Source organism: Delphinapterus leucas, chromosome 10 (assembly GCF_059928025.1).
Source record: "Delphinapterus leucas isolate spDelLeu-1000000601 "Yukka" chromosome 10, BTC_Dleu_Yukka2, whole genome shotgun sequence".
Classification (NCBI taxonomy): domain Eukaryota; kingdom Metazoa; phylum Chordata; class Mammalia; order Artiodactyla; family Monodontidae; genus Delphinapterus; species Delphinapterus leucas.
The window spans coordinates 79,686,604-79,713,622 of record NC_143138.1 but is presented as its reverse complement, the minus strand read 5'-3'; the positions used below and the strand labels follow the sequence as shown (position 1 = coordinate 79,713,622).

Here is a 27,019-nt window from a genome sequence, read left to right as displayed (position 1 = left end):
TTGTTTTTTGTTTTTTTTAATAGTCTTAGAGTAATTCTAAAAGCAGTGTGGAAAGTGGAAAGAGATAAATCACTGCATAATTGGAATGGAGCAGACAAAGAAAATCACCCAGTGTAAAGATCTCAGCAGGAAAAGATCTTGAGCTTCAAAGTGAAGCAAAGATCCTCTCATTCAGAAGTTAGGAACCGATCATTAAAGACTTCAATTAGAGGTCCTTGTCCTGGCTGTTTGCTATGGGAGGTTTTAAAATAATACAATCCACCTAGTTGAGTGTCAGCACTGACATCATTTCATTAAAACTCCTCCAAGTTATTTGCACTTCGGGATGTCCCTGGGAACTAAGGAAGGAGTCTGCCTCTTAAAACCAAGGTTATGATGGCACTGGGGGAGTCAATTAGACAAGGGAAAGGGACACTGAAAAGGGAAAGTCAGGTCCAAATCAGTTTAAGAGCTTGTTCAGAGAAATTCGCAGAGCAAATGGTTCATTATGTAGAATGTGGAAGTGGTTGCTGTCCTGATTCTCAGGAAGTTTCAGAGAATGCAGCCCCTCCCAGCCCCACCCCCACTGCTGGCAAAACGCTTTTCTCAGTTTGCGGAGCCCTTAGACTATAATGAAGATCTCCATTTTCAGAATCCAAGGTATACCTTTATTGAGAACACTGGGTGGTTCTTATGTTTTCACTGTATTCATGTGATTCAAAAATGTATTTATTTAGCGTGTGCACACTTTAAGCTATAGTTTTAGGTTTTTTATTTTCCTTGAAAGCATGAAAGCTAAAAAAGAGAAGCAGCCTTGCCATGTGCATGGGATCGTGCTATACTTGCTGAGCAAGCTTTTGAAAGCATCTCCTTTCTAATTTCATATCCCAAAAAAGTTGTTGGTCCAAACTGGTTCACCATCATGAGAATGGAGCCCTAATGTTTTATCTTTAAATGCTTTATTTTTTTAATCCCATTTTTGACCGACGCCCTACATATAAGATAAGCATATGTTCTGGTGTGTAAGGATGGTCCCAGTTTACATCTGTTGTCCTGGAGAAGTTATTGATAGCTCCCCTTTCAATTCTCAAAGTGTCCTGAATTAAACAATTATGTGGTCACCTGATCTATAAGAAACATGTAATAGAATAAAATTTAAAATCAGAATGACCAGAAACGTAACTTGGAGTACCAAAACAAGACAAAGCGCTGGAAATAGACGATGCATTACCAGGCCATTGGCACATATACTTGTTGTTTTGTGCTCTAAATTTGGCTCTGAGCTTCCTGGTAGCTGGAACAAAATGGTTTATAGAATTGTTGTAGTCCATAAAAAATCACACGAGTTCTTTAGGAAAGGCAAAGTATTTCCTTCTTCCCGTGCTTCTCTTTTGCTTTTAAATTAGGAGATAGGTTAAATTAAAGAATAATAATAAACTCATAGATTTGAGAAAAGACAGGATTTGTGAACTAAATATTTCCCACTTAGGCTTTGAGCGTAGCAACTGCTTATGAAATCTTCCATAAAAGAGAATAAACATATGTTTGTTTCATGTAAGAAAACCAGTCTCTCATTTGGGTGTAAAGAATGGCAGCAAAGTTTTTTTGAGCGCTGAGTTGGATGAATTTACAGATGGTCCCCAACTTATGATGGTTAGACTTAAGATTTCTTTACAGCGGTGCAAAAGCAATTCGCATTCAGTAGAAAGAGTGCTTCACATTTTGCATTTTGATCTTTGGTCAGGCTAGTGATACGCGGTACGATGCTCTGTTGATGTTGGGCAGCGGTGGCCACTGCACCTCCCAGTCAGCCACACGATCATGAGGGTAAACAACTAATACACCTGGAACCATTCTGTACCCAGATAACCCTTCTGTTGTTTACTTTCAGTACAGTCTTCAATACATTATAAGAGACAGTCAATACTTTATTATAAAATAAGCTTTGTGTTAGATGATTTTGCCCAGCTGTAGGCTAACCTGAGTGTTTTGAGCGTATTAAAGGTAGGCTAGGCCAAGCTAGGATGTCCAGTAAGTTAAGTGCATTAAATGAATTTTTGACTTAAGATATTTTCAAATTACAATGGGTTTAACAGGGCGTCACCCCGTCATAAGTCAAGAAGGATCTGTCTTTTGAAATATTGAGAATTGGTTGCTGTGGGAGAGCCATTAACTAATGAATGAATAGAGATATCCAGTCCCATAGACTGCCCCATTTGGCAGAATTATTAACGATCGGTAGTATGGTTCCCTGGCCCACCCCATCTAATCCTTGAATATTCTTTCAGCATTCTCCGTAATCGGTCATTAGACCCCTTCTTAAAACCCTCCAAATATAGAAAATACACTACCTTCTCAGGCCGCCTGTTGTATCATTAGAAATTTCTTCCTTGTGCTAACTGTAATTCATCGTAAGTAAACGTAGATGTTGAGATTTCTTTTCAAACCCATTTGCAGACCAAAGTTTAGCTTTCCTTGAGAGTAGAATGCACCTGCCATGATCTTGGCAAAAATTCTGTCATAGCTTTGGCCGCGTGGCATCGTGAATTGTCTTTGTATATATGATTCAGCTCGCCTGTGCTGAGTATAGTTACTTTCATAGAACTTAATCAGCAGTTTCCTTAAGCCCTTTCCATCCCTATTCGGCAAGCATTATTTTGAAAGGATCTTAATAGTTAGAAAATGCGATTAATATTATTTTTAAAGCTACATTTCCTATAATTTTCAGTATTTGCCTATATGGGGAAAAAACTTCCATCCAGCTAAATTATTAAATTAAAACATGAATTTCTCCATGCTGAAACGTAAGTTCCGTTGTGTAAAGCCCTCCTCATTACACAGGACATGCAAATCAAGCAGAGATCCTGTTGTCTAGGATATTTAAAAAGCCATATATTTCTAAAGGACAAATTTATGCTTATTCATAAAATATCATTTGCCTTTACATAAAAAGCAAATAAAGTCATAGAATCAGTTTTGAAATGGAAAAGAGACCTGTCTCAAGAGAGGCAGCGTGGGAGAGAGGCCAGACTGTGGGCTTTGGGTCAGGGAGACCTGCCTTGGTCTCTCAGCCAGTATGTCTCACTTAGCTGCATGTGACCTTGCCAGGTTACTTAACATTTCTGAACCCAGTTCAAGCCAGGGTTCAGAAACAAGGATGCTACTCCCTACTGCACAGGATGGCTCTGCAGAGTCAGTGACTGAAGTTGCAAAGCGACATGGTGCCCTGTACGCTAGACTACTCAGGGGTCAGCAGACTTTTTCCGTAAAGGGTCAGATAATAAATATCTTAGTTTTTGTGGACCATAGGATGGCTGTCCTTGCTCTTCAATCTTTGCTGATATAATGAAAAACATGCGTAGATGATACGTATAGAGTGGGTGTAACTGTGTTCCAATAGAACTCTTATTTATGAACAGGGAAATTTGAATTTCATATAATTCTTGTGTCTCAAAGTATTCTTTTCATTTATTTCTAAATTTTTTTAGAATGTAAAAACTATTCTTATTTCACTGGCCATGTAAAAACAGGTAGTAGGCTGGATTTGGCCCACAGGCTGTGGTTTACAGACCCTTGTAATAGCTAAACATTTACTGTATGGCTGGCCTTGTTCAAGTGCTTTGAATCTATTAACCCATTAATCCTCACTCAGCCCTTGAAGTAGATATTAGCATCATCTTTCTTTTACGGGTAGGGAAACTGAGGCTTAGCAACACTGAGCGATTTATCTACGATTGCACCATGGTTAAGAGGCAGGGCTGGGATTCAAATCCTGCTTCCAGAATCTGTATCTATAACCTTCGGCAATATTGCCTTTTACATGGAGTGTTTTCTGTGTGTTTTTTAATTTTTTAAATGTCATTTATAGAAATAAGTCACAAAATTCCCTTTGATATTTGATAGTGGTCAAAGCAAGCAAAGGTGGATTCTGTTACCATGTGAATCAGGAAGCCACCTGCAAATGTTAACTCTTTGCTGCCCAAGGAACTGCTGCTGCTCTTGTTCAATTTCAATAGTGAGAAAAGACTTCTTATATAAGAGAACCGAAAGAAAAAAAATCACTGAAAAAATTTTATTTTCAAAGGGAAAGAAATATGAGTTACTTTCAGACAACAGGTAAATGATCTGATGGATCCATTGTAGTTTGTTGGGACATTTAAAAAGATTCCACAGAGATCATTTCAATTTGAGAAAAAAATTGAAGGGGTCTTCTTTGTAGAAGGAAAAACAGGTTTTACAGCGTTAGGAGCCCGATTTATTCATGTGTCATCAGTGATATTTTATGCATGAGACCGGGGTGCTTTGGTACTGAGAGAAGAACTTGGTATCCAGAAAACCAAGGCTGTATCTCTAAATGGCACCAAAAAAGAAAAAGACAGGACTCTGGACCATAGTTCCTGGAGAATGAAGCAGGAAGAGCACAGTGGGAGAACCTGGGAAGCTTGAATTCCAGTCCTGTCTCTGTTCTTTTATTAGCTGTGTTACCTTGGGCAAAGCCCTTAACTTCTCTGAACCTTCCATCCCTTGATATAAAAGTACCTCAGCTACCCTCCCCTTGGGCAAGGTATGAGTGAATATGGGCGAGTCAAGCACACAAGGCAGATATAAATCATATGGGCCTAATGGGGAAATGATCAGACATAGATACTGTTGGGTTTTGAGCCGTTTTGCATCCCTAGATGCAGTCTTCTTCATAATAACAATGAATAGTTAGTTATGAGACTCCTCGCTGAGCTCCTCGTTTATAACAAGCCTTTCAGGTGCACAGCATCATCTCTGTTTACATGTGCAGAATGAAGCTTACAGAGACCAGGTAACTTACACAAGGTTGCCCAGCTTGTAACTGCAAAGCCCATGCTCTTACCTCCCTCTACAAATCTTTGGTGGATGGAACATGTTTATGACAGCATCATGGCCAGGCAGCCCTTCCTGAGACTCAGGCACTCTGCAGTACCACTGAGACCTGCCTCACGGTGCACACGTCATAGCTCAGATTTGGTACTCAAAACAAAGAAACTGCTGAATCGTATGGGATTAGGTTGGGTTGTGCTGACATGTAACATCATAGTCACTAACATTTTTAGGCATTTGCTGTGTGCACTCATTTCAGAGAAGAGGAAAACTGAAGCTCTGGGAGGCTAAGAACTCTGTCTAAGGTCACACAGTGAGGGTGGGGCCAAGATAAGAAGCCAGATGCAACTCTAGAGCCTCACAGGCTCAGCTAGACTGCCCCTCATTCTGTATTTTATAGTCATGGATATATTTCCCTTCCCCAAGCCCTGTTAACAAAACAAAGCTAAAAAACAAAACAAAACCAAACAAAACCACAAAAACCACTTCTTATGGTCCAAATTACTCTGAAAGATTCATTCTGAAGAGAAAAGGTAGAAATCTTTCAGTCTGAGAGATGCCCTCAACTGTGGCACCTGTGGTATCCGAGTAGCTCTGGTATCAGAGCTGCTCCAGCCCTGGGCTGCGAGTGAATCCAATTTCCTCTGATTCTGTGATCTTCCCGTCTCTGTGATGCACTTGGCAAGCTGCTGACTGCCGGGAGACGGCTTGTTTAATATACTCTCTGGGTCACATCTGGAAAATCCATGAACGGGGTTGCATGCTGAGATTAAATCTGCATTGTGATGCTTTGCAAGGCGTCCTCCATACTCTTGTCACACAAAAGTTAATGAAACCTTTACACCCTCTCCTGTTAAGTTAGTCAAAATATGAGCACATCTTATTCCATCTTATTTGTAAAACAAAGCAAAAACAACGCTCACGCAGGGAGAGAGAGAGGAAGAGAGAAGAGGGACAGAAATGAATGGAAATGGAATGGTGCAAGTTTTAGGATGGTTGCACATGAAAGTACCATGATACGGAAGCTAGACAGGAGCATTCCAAGTACTCATTTGTACCCTTGGCCTTCTATGTTTTTAAAACTGAAGGACTGTGGATGTTCACGGGAAGGAGGACACAGAATGGCCTAATAGACGCCAGGTTTTATGTTTCACACTTTAAGTTAGGTGCTCTCCCATTTTATCTTCAAAACAGCCTTACCAGGTGGTGCCTTCCCATTCTACAAATGGAAGGGCTGAGGCTCAAGGACCTTCAGTGACTGGCCCAAGGTTATACACTTAATGATATTGAAGGCAGAGTGCAAACCCAGATTCCAGAGCCCTTGCCCTGGCCACTGTCACTGTCCACTTCACATTTGCTTCCCTCAAAGACGGGAAGCCACATTGTAGTACATGACATTATGATACATTAGAGAAATACGTTATAATACAGTATGTGTGTTCTTTACATTATCAAGTAATGGGGAGAAATACATTATAATACAGCATGTGTGTTCTTTACTTTTCTCAGGCCAAAAAATGGCGGGAAGTACTGTGTAGGGCGCAGAATGAAATTTAAGTCCTGCAACACGGAGCCATGTCCCAAGCAGAAGCGAGACTTCCGAGACGAACAGTGTGCTCACTTCGATGGAAAGCATTTCAACATCAATGGTCTGCTTCCGAACGTGCGCTGGGTCCCGAAGTACAGTGGAAGTAAGTGCATCTGGGAACGTGCTCGTGGCTGGCAGGCTGGCACGGGGTCCAGGCACAAAAGTCACGTTGCATGGTGTTTCTCCTGTCTAGTTTTGATGAAGGACCGCTGCAAGCTGTTCTGCAGGGTGGCGGGGAACACGGCCTACTATCAGCTCCGTGACAGAGTGGTCGATGGAACTCCATGTGGCCAGGACACCAATGACATCTGTGTCCAAGGCCTTTGCCGGGTGAGTCCCAGATGGCGGTTTCTTCACTGTGTTGTCTTGCTGCCAAGCTGTGATGTGTGGCTTCCTTGATAGAATAGCAGCTGCTAGTATCTGTGCATCATCTCCAGGGCAGTGGTTCTCAAAGTGGGACCCCCGGGCCAACATCAGCACCACCTAATTCTTTTTTTTTCTTTATGTTTTATTTTATTTGATTTATTTTTTTTATTGAAGTATAGTTGATTTACAATGTTGTGTTAGTTCCAGGTGTACAGCAAAGTGATGCAGTTACATATGTGTGTGTGTATTCTTTTTCAGATTATTTTCCCTTATAGGTTATTACAAAATATCGAGTATAGTTCCCCGTGCTATACAGTAGGTCCTTGTTGGTTATCTCTTTTCCATATAGTAGTGTGTATCTGTTAGTCCCAAACTCCTAATTTATCCCTCCCAGCACCACCTGATTCTGATGCATGCCAAAGTTTGAGAACCACTGCCCTAGATTTTTCTGACACTCTCTGTGGGAGTCTGAAAAAAACCTCCCTGTGAAGATTTATTATAATTGACACACATACACACTTCTTTACGATAACCACAGTGCATGAGGTTAAACCCAAAAGCTTCCTGACAGTGAGTTTTGTAGATTGAATAGCTGTGCTCCAAAAAGATGTTACGAGGAAGAGCCGGCCTCACTCAGATTTCTGATTTGAAGCGGGATAACTTCTACCAGAGACATACAGGCAAATTATTCTTGGGAGGGAAATTGAGACCCTTCTGGCAGATGGTAAAGCGTCAGAGTGCTGATTTCTTGAGGGCTTGGCACCATTTCCCTGCTCTCACCAGTCAGAACTCATCCCTCGCAGCCAGGCTCTGAGATGATGTATCTGTTCCTTGCATGAAGTCCAGGGCACATTGGAGCTCCTCATTGATAGAAGATTGAAGAGCCCCTATGAGCTTCACCCGCCTCCTGACCCACAGCTACAGCGCGGACTTCCTTTTTAGTCCATGCGCTAGAGCAAAACATTGAGTGTCTCCTCAAAGACTAGTTCATTCGAAGGAACAAAATAGTTGAGGATGTGAACTCTGTCCTGGTCTTCTGCTGATTGCCGGTGACCTTTTCAGACCCCAGCCTACACTGCTGCATTGCATTAAGATGTGAAGAAATTAAAGAGGCCGCTTAGAGCCTGAGGCCTCAACCTGGCAGCCTGGAGTCATGCTTTTGTCCTCCATTCATAGCCTGTATTTAAACATAGGGGATTTCACATACAATCAAATTTTCCAGTCCCTTTTGAAACATTGGGAAACGTCAACACTGAGCTCCTATTTCTGCATGGCAGCAGTAGCCCGCAGTGGACAGCGGCTGCTCCCTTAAGATGCGGTGTGAGCTCTTTAATGGGATACAGTCCTCAACCTCCCCCTGTTTCTTTTCATTCCTGAGCTATTTTTCTCATTTACTTTACTTACTTGTAGACCAGTGCTTCTCTAACTTTAATCTGTAGACGAAGCACTTAAGGGTCTTATTAGCATGCCAGAAAATCTACTCTGACTCAGTACATCTGGGTGGGGCCTAAGATTCTGCATCCCCAACATCACTGGGGATGCCCATGGCTGCTGGTCCAAGGACCACATTTTCCCACAGCAAGGCTAAAGAATTTGAGTTCCCAACCCTTGAAAGTTTAAAGAGACTTAAAAGTTCTTGTCATTTTGAATGCACCTCATTCAAAGCAACACATTACTTATCATTTTATAATCTCTCTAATACTTACCATGTATTTCAACTGTTTTCTTTTTAAAAGCAAGCTGGATGCGATCATGTTTTAAACTCAAAAGCCCGGAGAGATAAATGTGGGGTTTGTGGTGGCGATAATTCTTCGTGCAAAACAGTGGCAGGAACATTTAATACAGTACATTATGGTAAGAATTTGTTCCTAAGAACCATGAGAAGGAAAATAGTCAAAGTGTAAACATTGTTAACCACGTGTAATATGTAAAAGTATTCATGTCAAGTGTAAAATGAGTCTTGATAAGGTACATTACCCATAAGGCACCTAATAGTGAGAATTATATTGTATTCCTTTGTTGCCACCTTTTACGCCATGCTTAGAGAAAATGAACCAATCTGTGGAATGCTCAATTTCTGCTCACTTCTTTCCAGGTTACAATGTTGTGGTCCGAATTCCAGCTGGTGCTACCAGTATCGATGTGCGGCAGCACAGTTTCTCAGGGAAATCAGAGGATGATAACTACTTAGGTGAGATGGGTGCCCCCTGCCATTTGCAGGAATTCTGGTTCTCTGGAGCAGTTGGCAGAGGCTACTTCCTTTCCCCTACAGCAGGTGGACAGCTTTCAGATGTCATGTATTTTCATAAAAGAAAGAAGTTGATCTTGAACCTCATTATTTTATTTCTCCCTTGTACATTACACCCTCAGCCTGTTGATTTAAGAGTTGTGTAGTTATAGTAGTCAATATCAAGGAATTGACTCTGCGTCTTAGAACATAGGCTCCATTAACATCTTTATTGGAGTATAATTGCTTTACAATGGTGTGTTAGTTTCTGCTGTATAACAGGGTGAATCAGCTATACATATACATATATCCCCATATATCCCCAAATCAAATTTTGGAAGTATTTGCCTTGTAAGTTTAGCCTAAAATCATTGCTCTTTTTGAGTCTTTAAAAAAAAAAAAAAAAAAAATCTGTCCTTTGGGTAACTGACATGCCAGTGCTGTAGTAGAGGTGTTAGTTGACTTAACCAATAGCAGACCACAGGTGGACTTATTCAACGTTTCATTATTCCCGGTCATTCCAAAAGGTTCTATACTGGCAATATGTTTCTTATGTCATCGCTAACGTGGCCCATCTTGTTACTTCATAGTTTCTTCATCTTTCTCTCACCATGGCCAGGCACGTGATTAATTCATATCTCTTCCTATTGTCAAACCACAGCTCACCAACAACCCTGTGTTCATTTTCAACTGTTTGCTCAGCCCAGTCCCACTTCAGATTATCATTCTGTAAACTTCCATAAGTGATTAGGAAATTCACCCAATTATTTTTCATTAAAAAAAGAACATGGGGACCGGGGTAATGACAGAAAGGGATTCAGCTAGTCACCTTGCACAACCAGATTCTTCTTAGCTCTGAAAAGCGGCACGACTTGCACTCAGATCTAGAAGAAATCAGGGCAGTCTTGCTGGGCAGTTTTTAAAAGAAATGAATGGACTTTCTTATCATGTCCAGGCAGGGACTCCATGCCTCTGAATACCACCTCTGCAGAGGCTTAGCCCAAACATCTGGAAATATTGAGTTAGAAATGAGAATTTGTTGGATTGAATTAGAACCCATATCTATATTTTGGAATGTCTGCATGAAATCGTTTATAGATAAGCAATGACCCTTTAGCCAAGCGTGCTAATTAAATATAACATTTACACATGCCTCTATTGTAGCATTTTCTGCAATGTCTCATCATTCATTCAGCCAGCCACTTATTTAATATGTGCCAGGCCCTGTTCTAGGCACAATGAACAAAACAGAACAAAAACATTAAAAAAATAAATTAAAATTTCTGTCTTCTTAGAACTTTTTAGTGGAAGGAGACAGACAATAAACAGGTAATAGAAGGTAATAAGTAAAATTAGAAAACAGAGCAGCATAAAGGAAATTGGGACACTGAGAGCAGGTGGGAACAGTGGAGTTGAAATGCTTGAATTGTAGTGAGAGACAATGGCTGTCTAGGGGAAGAGCATTCCAGGCAGAGGGAACAGCCGATGTGAAATCCTTAAAAGAGGAATATGTCTAGTTTGTTCCAAGGATAGAGGGGGGTCAGTGTGGCTGGAGCTTTGTAAGCACAGAGGAGAGTCCCAGATGAGATTAAACAGGTATCAGGACTAGATCATATAGGGCCATATAATCATTGAAAGGACTTGAACTCTGAAAGACGAGGGTAGCTACTAGAGGTTTTGAACCAAGGAAAAACATGATATAATCATATTTATATTTTTTAAAGAGTACCCTGGCTGTTACGTTGAGAATAGACGGGGTCGGTAGGTAGGGTGCAGGGTGGAAACAGAAAGATGGGTTAGAAAGTTCTTGCAGTAGTCAGAGAGATGTGCTGGCGGCTTGTCCCCAGGTGGGAGCAGTGGAATTGGCAGTACACAGTCAAATTCCGGATATCTTTTGAGGGTAGAGCCATCATGATTAGTGGATGGGTTGAATATGGTGTATGAGAGAAAGAGAAGGGTCAAGGATGACTCCATGGTTTTGACCTGAGCAGCCAAAGGGATGCAGTCACCATCCACTCAGTTGAGACTTGTTCCTTATTTATCCATGTGACCACGAGTGTTTTAGGGTCAGAAGCTGTGTCTTTATATTTTTAGCTCCTGATAGGAAGCCTTCACGTGATGTGAACTAAGTACATGATGGCTGAATTATTGAATCATTATTGAATAATAATTATTGCTCATGCTGTCTTCACTTACTGAGTACCTGCCATGTGCCTAATGGGGGGATGGAGTTATGGTGGAAATATACAGAATCATTCCTTCTTTAAAGACTGTAAAATCTTACTTGGAGTCAATTCTCAGTGGTTACATCAGCTTTTCCTCACCCTCAATATGCAAATGAGTGGTGCCTTTTAAACAGTTAACAAAGCTCTTGAGGACCCTATCCAAATTATTTTTGGGGAATCCCACATTTCTCCTTCAACCAGTGTGCACAATGGGTCAAGCACTTTTCTTCGTGGACTGGATTATAAATTAGAACCTGTGACGGCCGTGGCCTTACTACTTCCTAATTAAATCCAGCAGCATTGCATGCAGCCTCCTTTATTGGTCAATTTCCTGAGAGCCAAACACCATGTTGAGCTGTTCCTTTCTTCTCATCGAAAAGGAGAAGGATTCTCCACTGTTATTCTCCTTCTTGGAAAAATAATCTCTTTCCAAGCAGTGGCCTCAGTTCAATTCAACTTCATCAACCAGGTCAGGTGCCTGAATTGGGGAGGGCCTTCTTACATCCTTTTATTTCTCGCTAGAGGTTTCTTAATCTCCTTGTAAAGAATGAAAGCAAAATTAAAGAAGATTTGTCATCTGGGACGGACAGTCTGAGGTAGTCATGGCTCTTTAATGGAATATTATGGGAAAGTTACCTGTTGGCCAAGGAACGTCTCTCTGGAAACAAATGGAAAGTCCAAGCAAGGATGGCGAGTCACAGTTCACCGAGCATGAAGGTCAAGACCTTAGAGCCTTTGAACCTTACAGTGGTTTCTTAAGTTAGGAGGAATATGATGTTGTCATCAAATCTGCCGGGTGTAAATGTTTACTCTTGGCTTGAAGGAAGGCGCAGCAAATGCTCTAAGAATATTTTAAAGCCCCCAGTTGAGTCTTGCTGGAGGCCAGTCCTAGCTGTTCGGTTGCTAAGCGATCATCTGTATACCTCACATTTTTTTTTCAAGGTCAGTCAAGCCATACTCTTTTCGCATGTGTTGGTGAAGGAGCGGTTTCCAGGAGAGAGGGCCTTTGTAGCAGCCCAGCTCTGATGGGTGAAATGGGGGGGAAACCAACCCAGGAAATTAGCTCCCTAATCGCATTAGTGGGAGGTTGGGCAGTAGACTGTTGTTTTCAGGAAACTATTTGTTTCACAAGGTACCGAAGCAGAAAGTCTCCATGTCAAAGGTCATCCTTTCAGCATAGACCCCTCCCTCCCGTTGGGTTAAAGCCAAGTTGCACCCAGTGCTACCATGTTCGTGTTTCTTTAGGAGAAAAAGGAGCCATTTCCATGGTGCTTATTTGTCTACAGGACACTTAGCCCTTGATTAATGGTGGCAGTGGGAAGACAGGAATCGATTCAGTTCAAGATAAAGCAGGAACTCCATTTCACCTGATGACTCCTATCTCCTTTCCTACTCACCATCTAATGGGATAAGGAGCATGCAGTGAAGGGTGAAATGCCCCCAGGTCAGCATAAGTATGAGAGGAAGCCTGGAGACATTGGAAAGGAGCCCCAGAATTAACATAGGATAGATGATTGCTCTTTGAATACAGCCAGAACTGGATTATCGCTTAATTTACAGAACTGGCCTTGTGACATCTCGTTTCCCCCCTTTAGTGAAACATCAGCTGAGTAGCTAGCATGCGACCTCGCTTGAAAGAACTGGGTGATTTTTCTGGCAGCACATCCTGCCACCACCATGTAAGTGACCCACGTTAGGAGGCAGCCTCAGGAGGCCTGAGGTGCCACAGAAACAACCTCGTCTCCAACCAGTGACCCACTGAAACTCCTACATCTTGCATGGCTGGTGGGTCTCACGCTACAGGAGCTGCAGCGGAGATGAGGTTGTCAGAGGTTCACACTGACGGGGAAACAGTTATTTGGCTGGAAGCTCTCTGTTCTCCTTGTCACGAATGTCAGGTTCCATCAATCACTTGTTCTTTCGACATCGTTGACTGAGCACCTACTATGGACTGGGATCTTTCTTAGGCTTAGAAAAGTGCTTTTTTAAATGTTGGCTTTACTTAGAGGCTCATGCAGTCTAGCAGAACAAATATCTTAAATTTTTAAAAATCTGTAGCTAAACATATTTGCTTTCAATTTGTACATAAGATAACACCTGAATTCATTCACTCATTTCATGGATATGTGTTGACCTTCTTCTTAGAAAACTTTAGTGGTTAACAGGCTCTGGAGACACACTTCCACGATTAGAAGTCACCTGGCCTCAGAAAATATTTTAATAATGTTTAAGTCATGCTTTTCTTATCCATGAATTAAGCAAGTATAAAAGTGTGATGAGGAGATAATGCATTTGAAGGCATTTTGACCCGCCAGCTACCAAATCCTATATGCAGTATCCTGCTTAATGTTTGTAACAATTCTATAAGAAATCCATTATACAGAGGACGAAACTGAGGCTCAGAGAGGTTGAATAACTTACCCAAGGTCACATGAACAGAAAATGGGAAAAGAGTTAAAATCCTTATTGGTCTGACCTCAGACCCTGTACCCTTAACCACTTCACTTTACTACCTCCATATAGAAAAATGTGTAGCTGACCTGGGGATGAACATGACTGGGGTTGAGGCTTATTGGTGGGAGTGAATGGTGAGGTTGGAAGAATAGGTCATGATAAGATTTGTAAAGATACAGGAAGGTGATTCTAAGGAATTTGAGCTACGTTCTGTTGGTAGTAGAGGGACAATCAAAGGATTTTGGATCAAGAAGAAGAAGCCAAGATCCTGGATTGCCTATTTCAAAAGATTATCTTTTTAAAAGCTTTTGTTCCTGTGTCACCACTTTCTTCCCAATCATTTCCAATGAAGGCATCTTACTTTTACCTCAGGGCCAAGATGGGGCTTATAAGGTAGGAGTTCTGGTAGATGAAGCGCAGGTTTAGGGATCAAATTTGATGCAATTAATTCCTGATCCTGCGAAGAGCAGTCCTTGCATCAGTGTAGTGCCCAGCTGGGTGAACTCTGTGAGGTTCCCGTGTCCTCGAAAACAGGGACACTACTGCTACTGAGCCACAGGGAATATTCAGAGCTTCATTGAAGCCTTCATTAATTTCCACATAAGGGTATGATATCTACTTGCCCTAAATCCTCTCAACCTCTTCTACATAGGCATTGCTTCTGGTCTACTTCTGGTGAAAGACAGTGCGTCACCTGCATCAGTGAAGGGCAGGTTAGGATCTGGCAGATGCCTAAGATAACTTGGCTCCCCCCCCCCCCGCCGCCATCCCACAACCAAGGCAGATGTCATCAATGATGCTGAGACACGATGCTGTCAGGGAATCCTGTTCTGCGTAGTTTCTTGAACGGCTAGTACCAAATGATTGACATTTGTGTCTGGGAGGACACCTGTTTGCCAACCCTGGGTCCAGTTTCCACATTCCTTTTATTCACCTAAATACATGGCCTGTGCATTTCAAGGGATCCCTCGCTGCCAAGATTTGCTAATCGTGCACAACTTACAGAAGGTTACTGGCCTCTTTCTAGTATTTTGTTTAGGGCTCAAATGTTTAATAGCTCTGCTTTCTTGAGTACCTGCTACATGTCAAGCTCAAAACATGGGAGAATTCATTATTCAAAGAGCAGTAATACTGAAAAAAAGAGAAGGTACTTAAAATAAAACCAAACTTTTATAGTAAATACTAGGGGGAAGATATGATTGGGATATGATTTGATTTGGTCATGATATGATTGGGATTTTATCTTGAGAAATTAATCAAAAAGTATAAAAATAAATTTTATTTTTTCTTATATCCAACAAAATTGTATTTTGATTTTAATCATGCCCACATTTTTAGAATGGAGAATAAGCAATTAATAAATATTTTTCCCTAAGTTTTCCAGTCAAGTCATGTGATAGAGTGGTACATTCTTTGCTTAAAGTTTGAATTTGACAGTAAAATCTGAAAACGAGTCATTTTTTAAAAAGCTTCCTGAGGTTTTTATTCACTTTCCCAGTAGTCTCTCTTGACACTTGGATGAGTAAATCATTCCTTCTGAAGCAGCTGTCATCTCATCTTCTTTGTCCATTTTTATTTCCTTTTCTTAAATGTCTAACTGGCCTAACTCTGTCATGTTCTTAGTTGGCCAGTGTTTTGGCACTTGACTCCAGCTGTTCTCTAACATTCCTTGTTCAGCTTCACTGATTGTTGCATCTTTTGCAAGATTCACAGTGGATTCATTCATTCTTCCCCCAAAAAACTATTTTTTGAGCATCTACCATGTGTTCTTTCAGAAGCTGAGATAATAGCTGTGAATAAAACAGTCCAAAGCTCCTTGCTTACATTCCTGTTTGGAGAGGGAGAGCATAAACAAAGTGATATGGAGAAAAATTAAGGTGGGAAATGGGATAGGAAGTATGGAATCTGTGTTTCCAATGGGAGGGGCTTGCACTTTTAAAAACAATGATCCAGGTAGGTTTTACCATGTAACAAATTATCTCAAGATCTAGTGGCTTTGAATGGATAAAGAAGATGTGGCACATATATACAATGGAATATTACTCAGCCTTAAAAAGAAATGAAATTGAGCTATTTGTAATGAGATGGATAGACCTAGAGTCTGTCATACAGAGTGAAGTAAGTCAGAAAGAAAAAGACAAATACCGTATGCTAACACATATATATGGAATTTAAGGGGAAAAAAAAAATGTCATGAAGAACCTAGGGGTAAGACAGGAATAAAGACTCAGACCTACTGGAGAACGGACTTGAGGATATGGGGAGGGGGAAGGGTGAGCTTTGACAGGGTGAGAGAGAGTCATGGACATATACACACTAACAAACGTAGTAAGGTAGATAGCTAGGGGGAAGCAGCCGCAAGGCACAGGGATATTAGCTCGGTGCTTTGTGACAGCCTGGAGGGGTGGGATAGGGAGAGTGGGAGGGAGGGAGATGCAAGAGGGAAGACATATGGGAACATATGTATATGTATAACTGATTCACTTTGTTATAAAGCAGAAACTAACACACCATTGTAAAGCAATTATACCCCAATAAAGATGTTTAAAAAAATAAAAAATAAAAATAAAATAAAATAAAAAAAAAAAAAAAAAAAAAAAGATCTAGTGGCTTACAACAACAAGTATATATAATATCCCAGTTTCTGTGTGTCAGGAATCTGGGAGCAGCATAGCTGGGTGTTTCAGGCTTAAGGTCTCTCCTGAAGTGGCTGTGAAGACTTCAGTTAGGGCTGTGATCCTGTCCGAAAGCTTGACTGGGGCTAGCAGATCCACTTACCAGATGCCTCACGTAGGTGCCATTGGCAGTAGGCTTTGGTTCCTCACTGATTTTTGCAAGACGCCTCTCAATGAGGCTGCTTGAGTATCCTCACAACATGGCATCTGACTTCTCTCCTAAAGCCAGAGATTCAAGGAAGAGCAAGGTGGAGCCCTAATGCCTTTGACCTGGCCTTGGAAGTCACAGTATCCTAGTGATTACAGCAGTGCTACTGTTATTACATCAGTGCTACTCAGTGTGGTAGGGAACAGCACAGGTGTGACTATCAAAAGGCAAGGATTGGGGCTTCCCTGGTGGCGCAGTGGTTGAGAGTCCGCCTGCCGATGCAGGGGACATGGGTTCGTGCCCCGGTCTGGGAAGATCCCACATGCTGCGGAGCGGCTGAGCCTGCGCGTCCGGAGCCTGTGCTCCGCAACAGTGAGAGGCCCGCGTACCGCAAAAAAAAAAAAAAAAAAAAAAGGCAAGGATTGTTGGGGCCATATTGGAGGCTGGCTACCTCAGTGGGCCTCGCCAAGGAAGTGATATTTGAGCATCATATTGGCTATGGATTTCTACATTTCAACATCTGTCTAAACAGAGAAAACTAACAAAGATTCAGTAGGTTCAGCTAATTCTCATATGAAGAAGAAAGGGTTATTTGTGTGGGAACCAATTTTGTAAGTGTTCATTTTATTAATACGTATTTTTAAATCATAAAACTTTTTTCTTCTTTTAAATTGGGGTAATATTGGTTTATAACATTATATAAGTTTCACATGTACAGCATTATATTTCTGCTTCTGTATATACTACAGCTTGCTCACCACGAAAAATTTAGTCTCCATCCATCACCATCCAGTTGATCTCCTTTACCCTTTTTGCCCCCCCACCCCGCCCCTTCTCCTCTGGTAACCACAGCTCATGGCTTCCATCTGTAATCCTGTGTTTGCGGGGCTTGTATCAAAAACCCCAGGCTAATTAGCACGCTTGTATTATATTTCTAATTTTCAAGGGCACCGTGAAGGGGAGGTGTTTTATCTCCACTTAAGAGATAAAGAGATCAAGACCGAGAGGAGGAAAGTGGTGTCCCAAGGCCACATAGTTGCCAAGTGGCAAAGTTCGGATTTGAGCCTGTGCGTGTCTGGCTGAACAGTCTACGTTCTTCACACTCTGGCTGTCTGCCTATCAAAGTATTATTTCAAGTGGCAGCAAATCAATGAATTCTCTTTTCTCATCTTTAGCTTTATCAAGCAGTAAAGGTGAATTCTTGCTAAATGGAGACTTTGTTGTCACAATGTCCAAAAGGGAAATCCGGGTTGGGAATGCCGTGATAGAATACAGCGGGTCCGACAACGTAGTGGAAAGAATCAACTCCACAGATCGCATTGAACAAGAACTTTTGCTTCAGGTAAAAACCTGGCAATGAGCCCATGCCCATTTTCTAACTCCAAGAATCACCAGGCCCATACACATCCTCTCCATTTTGTCTGCACATCCCAGGTGTTGTCCGTGGGAAAGTTATACAACCCTGATGTGCGCTATTCTTTCAATATTCCAATTGAAGACAAACCCCAGCAGTTTTACTGGAACAGTCATGGACCCTGGCAAGCGTGCAGCAAACCCTGCCAAGGTATCTACTTTTAGGTTGAGTTTGGGGGATTCAAGGTGTTTTTTATTTTTTTGGAAGCAGCCGAATACATGCAATCTATAAACCTTTCGATCTGCATGCATTTTCTAATCTTTCTCTGCATCTATCTGGTCACTTTGGGCTGGCAAGTTGAGCTGTTTAAGGGATTCAGGATATGCTAGGTTTCCTCGTTATGTGTGAAGCCAAGCAAAATCAGCTCTGCTAAGCTGATTTTCCAGAGACATAGATATAGTAGTCGTATTATGTGGTTGATCTTGTTTCCTTTTGTCTACAGTATGAGTTGTCAAACTACAGCCAGTGGGCTGAATCCAGCCCACTTCCTGCTTTTATAAATAAAGTTTTATGGAAACACGGACACACCAATTTTTTACATTTGTAAGCAGCTGCTTTTGCCCTATAACAAGAGTTTAGTAGCTGTGACAGAAGTCACGTGGCCCACAAAACCAAAAATATTGACTGTCTAACCCTTTACAGAAGATGTTTGCCAGTCCCTGGTCTAAATAGTTTATGGAATAGGCTACTTTGTCTGAATAATTTTTTTCCTCCTTGCTTAGGGGAGCGGAAACGAAAACCTGTTTGTACCAGGGAATCTGATCAGCTTACAGTTTCTGATCAAAGATGTGATCGGCTGCCCCAGCCAGCACCCATTACTGAACCCTGCGGCACAGACTGTGACCTGAGGTGAGGCCAGTGTTTCCTCATGGTCTTTAGTACTGAGTTGTGAGGGTTTTGTAGGAGGTCTCTGCATGTGAGAAGCAGGTGTGGTTGTTAGTCTTTAGACCCCCTTCCTTGTGTTTCAGTGAAATAGGCTTTAGCCAATTTTCCATCCCTCTGAAGCTGATTATCTAAGACATATACCTGCAGATTTCTTGTTCTTCTCCTGAGAATTAGAAACAACTACTAGAGTATGGCACTTGCCGAAAAAAGTTCTCATTTGACCCTCGCAACTCGCTGCACAGGTATTATTATGAGGGAGTTACGTCAAATGCAAAAGTTTGCTTGGAAAGGCAACAGAAAAGAGGTAACCTCATCCATCAAGGTACCCATAATGCTCTGTATCCACCCACAGTGTTTATCACCCAGTATGAGAACTTTTCCATACGTGAAAGTTGCAACGCACTAATGTAGAGTTACGGAGGGAACTAGAAGAAAATTTATATAGAGATATCTAGATATGCAAACAGTTCTATATTTAAGAAAAGTCTGAAATCTGAGGCAAGAAATGGCGAGTGAATAGAGAATTATCAAGCTTTTCCATTTCTCTTGGTGAAAAGGAATAACTCTGAGGAGTTTTCTGCTCCATGTCTGTTGCCCACCCTGCTTGCATTCCCTTAGATTTCACTTCCCCACTGACTGAATCCAGCTGGGGCCGGTAGAGTCTCAAAGGATCAGTGCAGATAATGTGGAACACCTGCCTGCAGCACTGAGCATGCTCTTATAATCCCAAGGAAGGCGGGTTTGTACAAAGAACCGCAAGTAATAGAACATGACCATAAAAAAAAAAATGATTTTTGAAGAACCCTGTTTAAAGTTTATGCAAGGAGCACCAAGTTGAGGTGGAGATCATGTCTGAACTGTTTCTTCGAGAAACTAATATTTTTCACTTCAATCAGATTCTAAAATAAGCTGCCATTAGTTGGTGATGATGCTGGCGAATTGGATGTTCTCCAGAGTTTCTCCTGCATTAGAAGCTTTCTGACGGAGAACAAAAATTAAGCAAATTGTACAAAGTGAATGCAGTGAAAGGTAGCCTTGGATCCATGATACTTTTATGTAGAATTATGAAGATATCAACTGGATTTCTTTTCACTTTGTATTAATGGTTTACGTGGAGTTACATGCTACTCAGAACTTGGTTAGAGAATAAAATACCAAGGGTAATAATAATAATAATAGCAGCTACTTTTTGTGAGTACCTGTCATGTGTGTTAAATGCTACACATGCCTTGTCTCATTTAATCCTCCTAGTAGCCCTATGAAATGGATCCTACTTGCCCCCATTTCACAGATGAGGAAGCTGAGCCTCTGTGAGGTTAAGTGTCCTGCCTGGAGTCACTTAGCTAATAAGTGTTGAGCTTGTATTTGCACTTTCTGATTCTGATTTTTATTAAAACTCATTTCACAATAGCTAGGTAAATAAAGTCAGGTCTTAAAGTCTTTGCATTTCATATAGTAGGTATATCAAAGGTACTATTCTAAATTCCCCATTTGGAGAAAGCCACCTGTTTTTTTTTTATACTTAACATAAAAAAAGAAAAAAAAAAAAAAACACCTTAAACTCTGCTGATACCAAAGGAGGACAGTAGCTCAGGGAACCGGCTTGGGTGATGATAGCACCTCTGGCTGATTAAAGAAAAGAAAGTGAAGGAATTTTAGCCATGCCTTTTGGTAGACGTGCCTATGGTAGAAGTGACAGACCTTGTGGGGGAGAATTTAGAAATAAAAAGAATAAAAGGGGAAGTTTAGGATTAGTTTTTAAAGCCTCATAACTAGACAGGTGCATGCTCATGTCTGAAATTAAGTAGAAGATCTTACTGATTGATTGATTGCACTGCACAGCTTGTGGGATCTTAGTTCCCCAACCAGGGATTGAACCCTGGCCCTCGGCAGTGCGAGCACAGAGTCCTAACCCCTGGACCCCCAGGGAAGTCCCTAGAAGATTGTGTTTATATGTCAGCATTCAAGCTCATATCTTACTGGCATTTACAGATTGTTGGAAGAATAAAGTTGTTTACTGAAAAACAGGCAAAGGCAGAAACTGAGCCCAAAGAAGGCATTACTGTCTGTCTTCTCTCTGTCAACTTGACAGTGGCTGTTTTTATGATTTATACTAATAATTGCCAAGTATCTTTGTGCGAAACTGAAAGATTGGAGAGAAGATTAATACTGCTTGCTCAAACTCTACAACAGTTTTTCCCAAAACATTTTTATGGAATGCTAGTTGAACAGGATGATCCACGGCAAACCAGTATGTGTGAGAAGTATTACTGACTGTCTTCTCCACTGTGTGAAGATTTGTAATTCAGATTAACATTCTGAAGGCCCTGAGAAGTTCTGCAATAGAGGAACTTGCTTAAATCAGTAGTTCCCCAAATTATTTAATGCCACAATGCTCCACACACCCACTGGAGACATACATTCTTTTCTGTTTTCCACTTATTAACAAACACTTTGCTTTTCTGCAATATAGTAACACATTACAATTGTTACATGACATGAATGAATGAATTCAGAACACTGAAGGTGAGATGACTTTCCAGTGTGATAATAAGTGAAGTTAAGTGATAGCATTTTGAGAACTTTCCTAAAGCAGTGCTGTGACCTTTTCACAGACTACGCCACGTTCTCTGCCTGGGTTCTGGGGATTGTGTGAATATCAGGAAAACTCTGGTACACTTTTCCAGCCCAAGCTGCTGGTGTGCTTGTAGGGGGCAGGATTCCTGGCTCCCTTATCCAGGATGGAAAATAACCCTTCCACGAGGAAATGATGATGAAGGCAAAGAGAAGGTAGCTGAGAATCAAAGGGCGGATGAAAGTTCCAGATGCCTCTGTTGAATTGGTCCACATTTTTTGCCTCACTTCCTTAGGGAAGTGAGAGTTTGCCCAGATTAAACTTTGACAGGATGAGATAAAGCACTGTTTTACAATCCCCATGTAACATGTTCCGGTTAGAAATAAATCCTCCAAATACTATGTCACTCCCATGGAAAATCTCAGTAGCCCACTTTACATGCCAAATGTAGGAGTGGGTCAACTCTGACCTACTTTTGAGTATTTGTGAGAAACTCCAAGATAAGCTTGTGCCCAGTGCTCTTCTTCTCTTCCTGAGTGTAGAAGGGAGAACTTTTAGGACATTGGTATTTGGCAAGCCACGGAGTTTATGAGCAGGAGAGAATTAACGATCAAGAGCAAATTCAAATGAAGATTATAAAGAAATCATCCTTTTGGGATTGCTAAGTTTGATCAACGAAACACGTTTCAAGCTCATTTTTTAGACTATTCTATTCATTTTAAGCATTTTTTTTTTCTTTTTTAAGCTCTAGCTCCATTGCTGGAGCATTAAAAGAACCACTTGATCTATCAGTACATACTGAGCACCTGCTGGTGTGCCAAAAAAGCCTTATGGGTACTAGGGATATAAAGTTGACAAAAATTTGTTAGATTCAAATCTACTATTAAAAGTGAATAATCGTGGGACCGGAAGGGATGAATAGGTGGAGCACAGAGGATTTTTACGTCTGTGTGGTACTGTAATGGTGGATATATATTCACTAAGCATATGTCTAAACCCATAGAATATATAACATCAAGAGTGAACCCTAATGTAAACTATAGACTTCGGTTGATAATGATGTGACAACGTAGGTTCATCAGTTGTAACAGACGTCCCACTCTGGTGGGGAGTGCTGATGGTGGGGAGGCTCTGCATACGTGAGGGCAGGGGTATGTGGGAAATCTCTGTACCTTCCTCTCGGTTTTGTCGTGGACCTAAAACTGCTCTAAAAAAAATCAGTCTTTAAAAAAAAAATGGTGGGACTTCCCTGGTGGTCCAGTGGTTAAGAATCCGCCTTCTGATGCAGGGGACTTGGGTTCGATCCCTGGTCAGAGAACTAAGATCCCACATGCTGCCGGGCAACTAAGCCCATGTGCCGCAACTACTGAGCCCGCCCACTCTGAAGCCCATGTGCCACAATGAAAGATCCCGTGTGCCACAACAAAGATCCCGTGTGCCACAACTAAGACGCTAAACAGCCCGAAAAAAAAAAATTGTAATTGAGTTATATAGACTACGGTCTATGGCTTCAAGCAACTTACAGTCTTTATTCACAGATAATAATGTACACAGTTTAGCATACTTGAAATTCACAATTATAGTCCAAATTATCCATTCCTTTATTAATTCACAGGATGTTCACTGAGCATTTTCCAGCACAGGCCCACATAAAGGAGGTTTCCTAGGGATTGTTTCCAACAGTGATTCCCTGTTAAAGCAGCCTCCTTGACAAATGAAAGGCTGGGTTACATGAACCTTTTAAATATAAAATTACTTTTTTTGCTCTGCTGAATTCCAATGGTTTTTTTTTTTTTTTTTTGGTTACTTGAATTTCAGATTGACTGTATCGGGGGAGAATCTTCACAAACATAGAACCACTGACTATGACTCTGTGACTTACGTGTACATTGGCAGCCATGAAAAATACATGGAAATGCTGGTTTTAAATTGGATTTCAATAACTGACTGTGGCTTTGCGTTTCATGGTATTTGAGTTAAGGAAGAAAACAGAGCTCAACTCTTCCGCCAGTCGAGTCTCAATAAGACATATATATTTAATAGAAATGTTGGTTTCTCCCCATTGTTTATGCATAGGTGGCACGTGGCCAGCAGGAGTGAATGTAGTGCCCAGTGTGGCTTGGGTTACCGCACAATAGACATCTACTGTGCCAGATACAGCAGGCTAGATGGGAAGACCGAGAAGGTTGATGACAGTTTTTGCAGCAGTCACCCCAAACCAAGCAACCGGGAAAAATGCTCAGGAGAATGTAACACTGGTGGCTGGCGCTATTCTGCTTGGACTGAAGTAAGTTGGTTCTCACTCAGAGAGTCTTCTTCTTGGAGTAAGTCTGATTAGCTGATGATGGCTCCTTGCAGAGTTGCATTGAGAAATCCCATTTAGAGTACCATGATTGATTTATAATGGCTGCCCCCATTAAAACTGCAGAAGAGTACCATGATTGATTGGTAATGTCTGATGTGGGCATGGCATGTGGAAAATTGGGAGTGGTGGAACAACTCAACAGAACACTTTTTTCATATCCCACAAACTATGTCCAAGTTTGTTTTCCTTTGCCAGTTTGCTAATATTGACTTCAGTATAAACCTGGTAAATAAATTGGTAACATGAACCGATCCCCCTAAAATAACAACTAGAATTGACCAGGCTTTGTTGGTTGGTTGTTTCTTAAGGACTGGAAGAGACAAGCCAGCCTAGCCAGTATCTTGAGCATGCTTGATGAGAAACTCAGCAATAATTTTATTTCATTTGTTTTGTCCTTTCAGTGTTCTAAAAGCTGTGATGGTGGAAGCCAGAGGAGAAGGGCTATTTGTGTCAACACCCGTAATGACGTACTTGATGATAGCAAATGCACGCATCAAGAGAAAGTCACCGTTCAGAAGTGCAACGAGTTCCCTTGTCCACAGTGGAAATCAGGAGACTGGTCAGAGGTGAGATGGAAAGGCTGTTATTTCCCCCAGCTCATCTCCGATACTCAATTCTGAGTCTCCCCCAGGTCGGTTCAAGGCTAGACCAGCTGCACCTTTCTCCCACCTCCTCTTGAGGAAACAACTCCAGTCTCCCACCTGCCCCATGACTGTCTTCACTGGACATGACTGGTGCACTGGCGACCCCAGAGTCACAGTGGGTTTATCTGGATCACCCACCGTAGTAGCTTCTGTTGGTGATTTTTTTCTCCTTTTTTTTTTTTTTTTTTTTTTTTGCGGTACGTGGGCCTCTCACTGTTGTGGCCTCTCCCGTTGCGGAGCACAGGCTCAGCGGCCATGGCTCACGGGCCTAGCCGCCCTGCGGCATGTGGGATCTTCCCGCAGCAGAGCATGAACCCGAGTCCCCTGCATCGGCAGGCGGACTCTCAACCACGAGTGCCACCAGGGAAGCCCTGTTAGTGATTTTTGAAGCTCCACCTCCTCACCTTCCCTCCCCCTTGAGCCCTGGCTAAGTTGCTGTAAAGGAAATCAGGGCTTTCTTTATTAATTATAAAGCTGCGTTGGCTTCGATCTGAAGTCAAAAATAAGATTCCCTGATTTCTTACCTTTGAAATAAGAGAATTAGACCCCAGTGAGTGACCTATTTGATTACCCATCTAGTTGCTAGTGGAAAACTTGGGAAAAAGACAAAGTAGCAGGCTGAGTATTCCAGATGTATGCTTTGCTTGTCCCTTACCCGATGAGCATAAGGCTAACCCTCCATTGTGTAGCATAGGTGGCCCGAGGACAGCGACTCGCTTTTATAGACAGAGTCAGTATTTCCTGGTGAGATTCTCACCGAGCAAGTGCCTCCCTCCACCTTTCTTCAGGGGAGCAAGTGGCAGGGGAACAGAAATTGCCTTATTTATGGGCCAAGTCAGGAATGTGGCGAAAGAGGTATTTCCCTGCTACAGCTTCTGCATCCATTCCCTTATCTCATCCGTGCAAGTGCAATATTAACTGTTTACTTTCAACATTAAATAAAATCTGAATCGTAAAAGAATACTATTAACGCCTCTGAAATGGCAGACAAGTAACAGTGCATGTGATTAACAGTGTTTGACTCCTGGACAAATTAACAACAAACCTAGTTCTTATGTTCTATGTTAACTACGTGGCCTTAGCTTCAATTCTAGTATTTAGTTAAAAAAAAAAAAAAAAAAAAAAAAGATGAAAGAAGGTATTGGGTTTAAGTTCTACTTAGATAGCTAATACTAGCTTAAGTAACAGACTTTTGCAAAAATACTTAATGAAATGGAAGTGGGAGATATGAAAGTATATATTCAGTATGATCCAACATTCCATAGCTAAAAAGACTGGGAAGAAAACAGCAAAATTTTAATAATAATTATCCCTAGGTAGGTAGTGAGATTTGGGGATCATTATAGTTTTCTCTTTTATGTCTTTCTGTATTTCTCCAGTTTTCTACAATGGAAGTAGATAATAATGATGATGTTATCTATTTATTTAGATTATATTTAAGACTCATTGAATGAGCATGTGCTAAGTACTTCACTTGGATTTTTCTTATTTAGTTTTCACAATTTCTGGCAGTAGGCATTACTGTAGTCCCCGTTGTACAGATGAGAAAATTGAAGTACAGGGAGATCACTTAGTATCCACAGCTGATTAAAAAACAGTATCAGGATTAAAAACTGGGTTAGTCTGACTCGTAAATTCCCCACCCTTAACTCTTATGCTACCAAACCATGAATGCTGTTTTTCAGGATTTCACAGCATGATGCTGTGTTAAGTTTATTCTGTGCTTGAAACTGTCCCAGAGCCTGGATAAATACAGAATGAATGAACGAATGAGTGAATGCGTGAAAAGCTTGAACCTTGATGTATTTACAAATTGCAACGACTGAGAGGAATTGCTGTGGGAAAAGAGCACACCTGGTCCTGTTAATCAATGACTAATCCCCGGGAACCACAGTACATTGTTCAGAAATGACCCTGACTGGCTGTACCTTTTATTACAGTGCTTGGTCACCTGCGGAAAAGGGCATAAGCACCGCCAGGTCTGGTGTCAGTTTGGCGAAGATCGATTAAACGATAGAATCTGTGACTCTGAGACCAAGCCAGCCTCCATGCAGACCTGTCAGCAGCCAGAATGTGCGTCCTGGCAGGCAGGTCCCTGGGGACAGGTATTTTGAATGATAAAGTTCTTAACTACATCCTTTCCTTCTTATCTGGAGCGGGCCTGCAGAGGGACATTCCAGCGGCCGGGATTTAACCACCATGGCATGTGGCACGCACTGCACCTCCGTGGCGCCAAGTGATGGAAACTCTGCAACCATTTTGCCCCACTTCTGAGGGTTGCCGCTTGGCCTCCTGGAGCTGATTATTCCTTTTCCAGACCCACGTGCGTGTCTTCGCCCTTGGGTTAAAACTGTAGCTTGAGCACACACGAATTTGAACAAATTCACAACAGATCTCGTGCCTGGCTGATGTTATCTACTAGCGTGCAGCTGTGGGTCTGTTACAGAATGTGATCCAGCGCCAGTGTCTTTGGCAGGAGGGTCTGGACTGGGATATGGAAGGGATGTTTTGGCTCCCAGTGTCATGATTCCTACGTTCACCTCTCATAAATTATTCAGACTTTTCAAACAGAATTAATTAGATCAAAGGTTACAGGAATCATCTCTCTTTGCAAGAATCTTTT

The 27,019-nt window shown here is 41.6% G+C and overlaps 1 protein-coding gene across 1 annotated transcript in view; it reads left to right on the top strand.

Annotated features, from left to right (window-relative positions):
* Positions 1 to 27,019, top strand: part of ADAMTS9 (ADAM metallopeptidase with thrombospondin type 1 motif 9) — a 173,873-nt gene that overhangs the window by 48,173 nt on the left and 98,681 nt on the right. Inside the window, exons 13-23 of the mRNA XM_089919522.1 lie at positions 6,340 to 6,521; positions 6,612 to 6,748; positions 8,521 to 8,638; positions 8,880 to 9,025; position 9,294; positions 17,689 to 17,855; positions 17,948 to 18,077; positions 18,650 to 18,776; positions 23,464 to 23,674; positions 24,154 to 24,318; positions 26,337 to 26,501. Coding sequence (XP_089775648.1) covers positions 6,340 to 6,521; positions 6,612 to 6,748; positions 8,521 to 8,638; positions 8,880 to 9,025; position 9,294; positions 17,689 to 17,855; positions 17,948 to 18,077; positions 18,650 to 18,776; positions 23,464 to 23,674; positions 24,154 to 24,318; positions 26,337 to 26,501 — 1,549 coding nt within the window. The remainder of the gene's footprint in view (positions 1 to 6,339; positions 6,522 to 6,611; positions 6,749 to 8,520; positions 8,639 to 8,879; positions 9,026 to 9,293; positions 9,295 to 17,688; positions 17,856 to 17,947; positions 18,078 to 18,649; positions 18,777 to 23,463; positions 23,675 to 24,153; positions 24,319 to 26,336; positions 26,502 to 27,019) is intronic.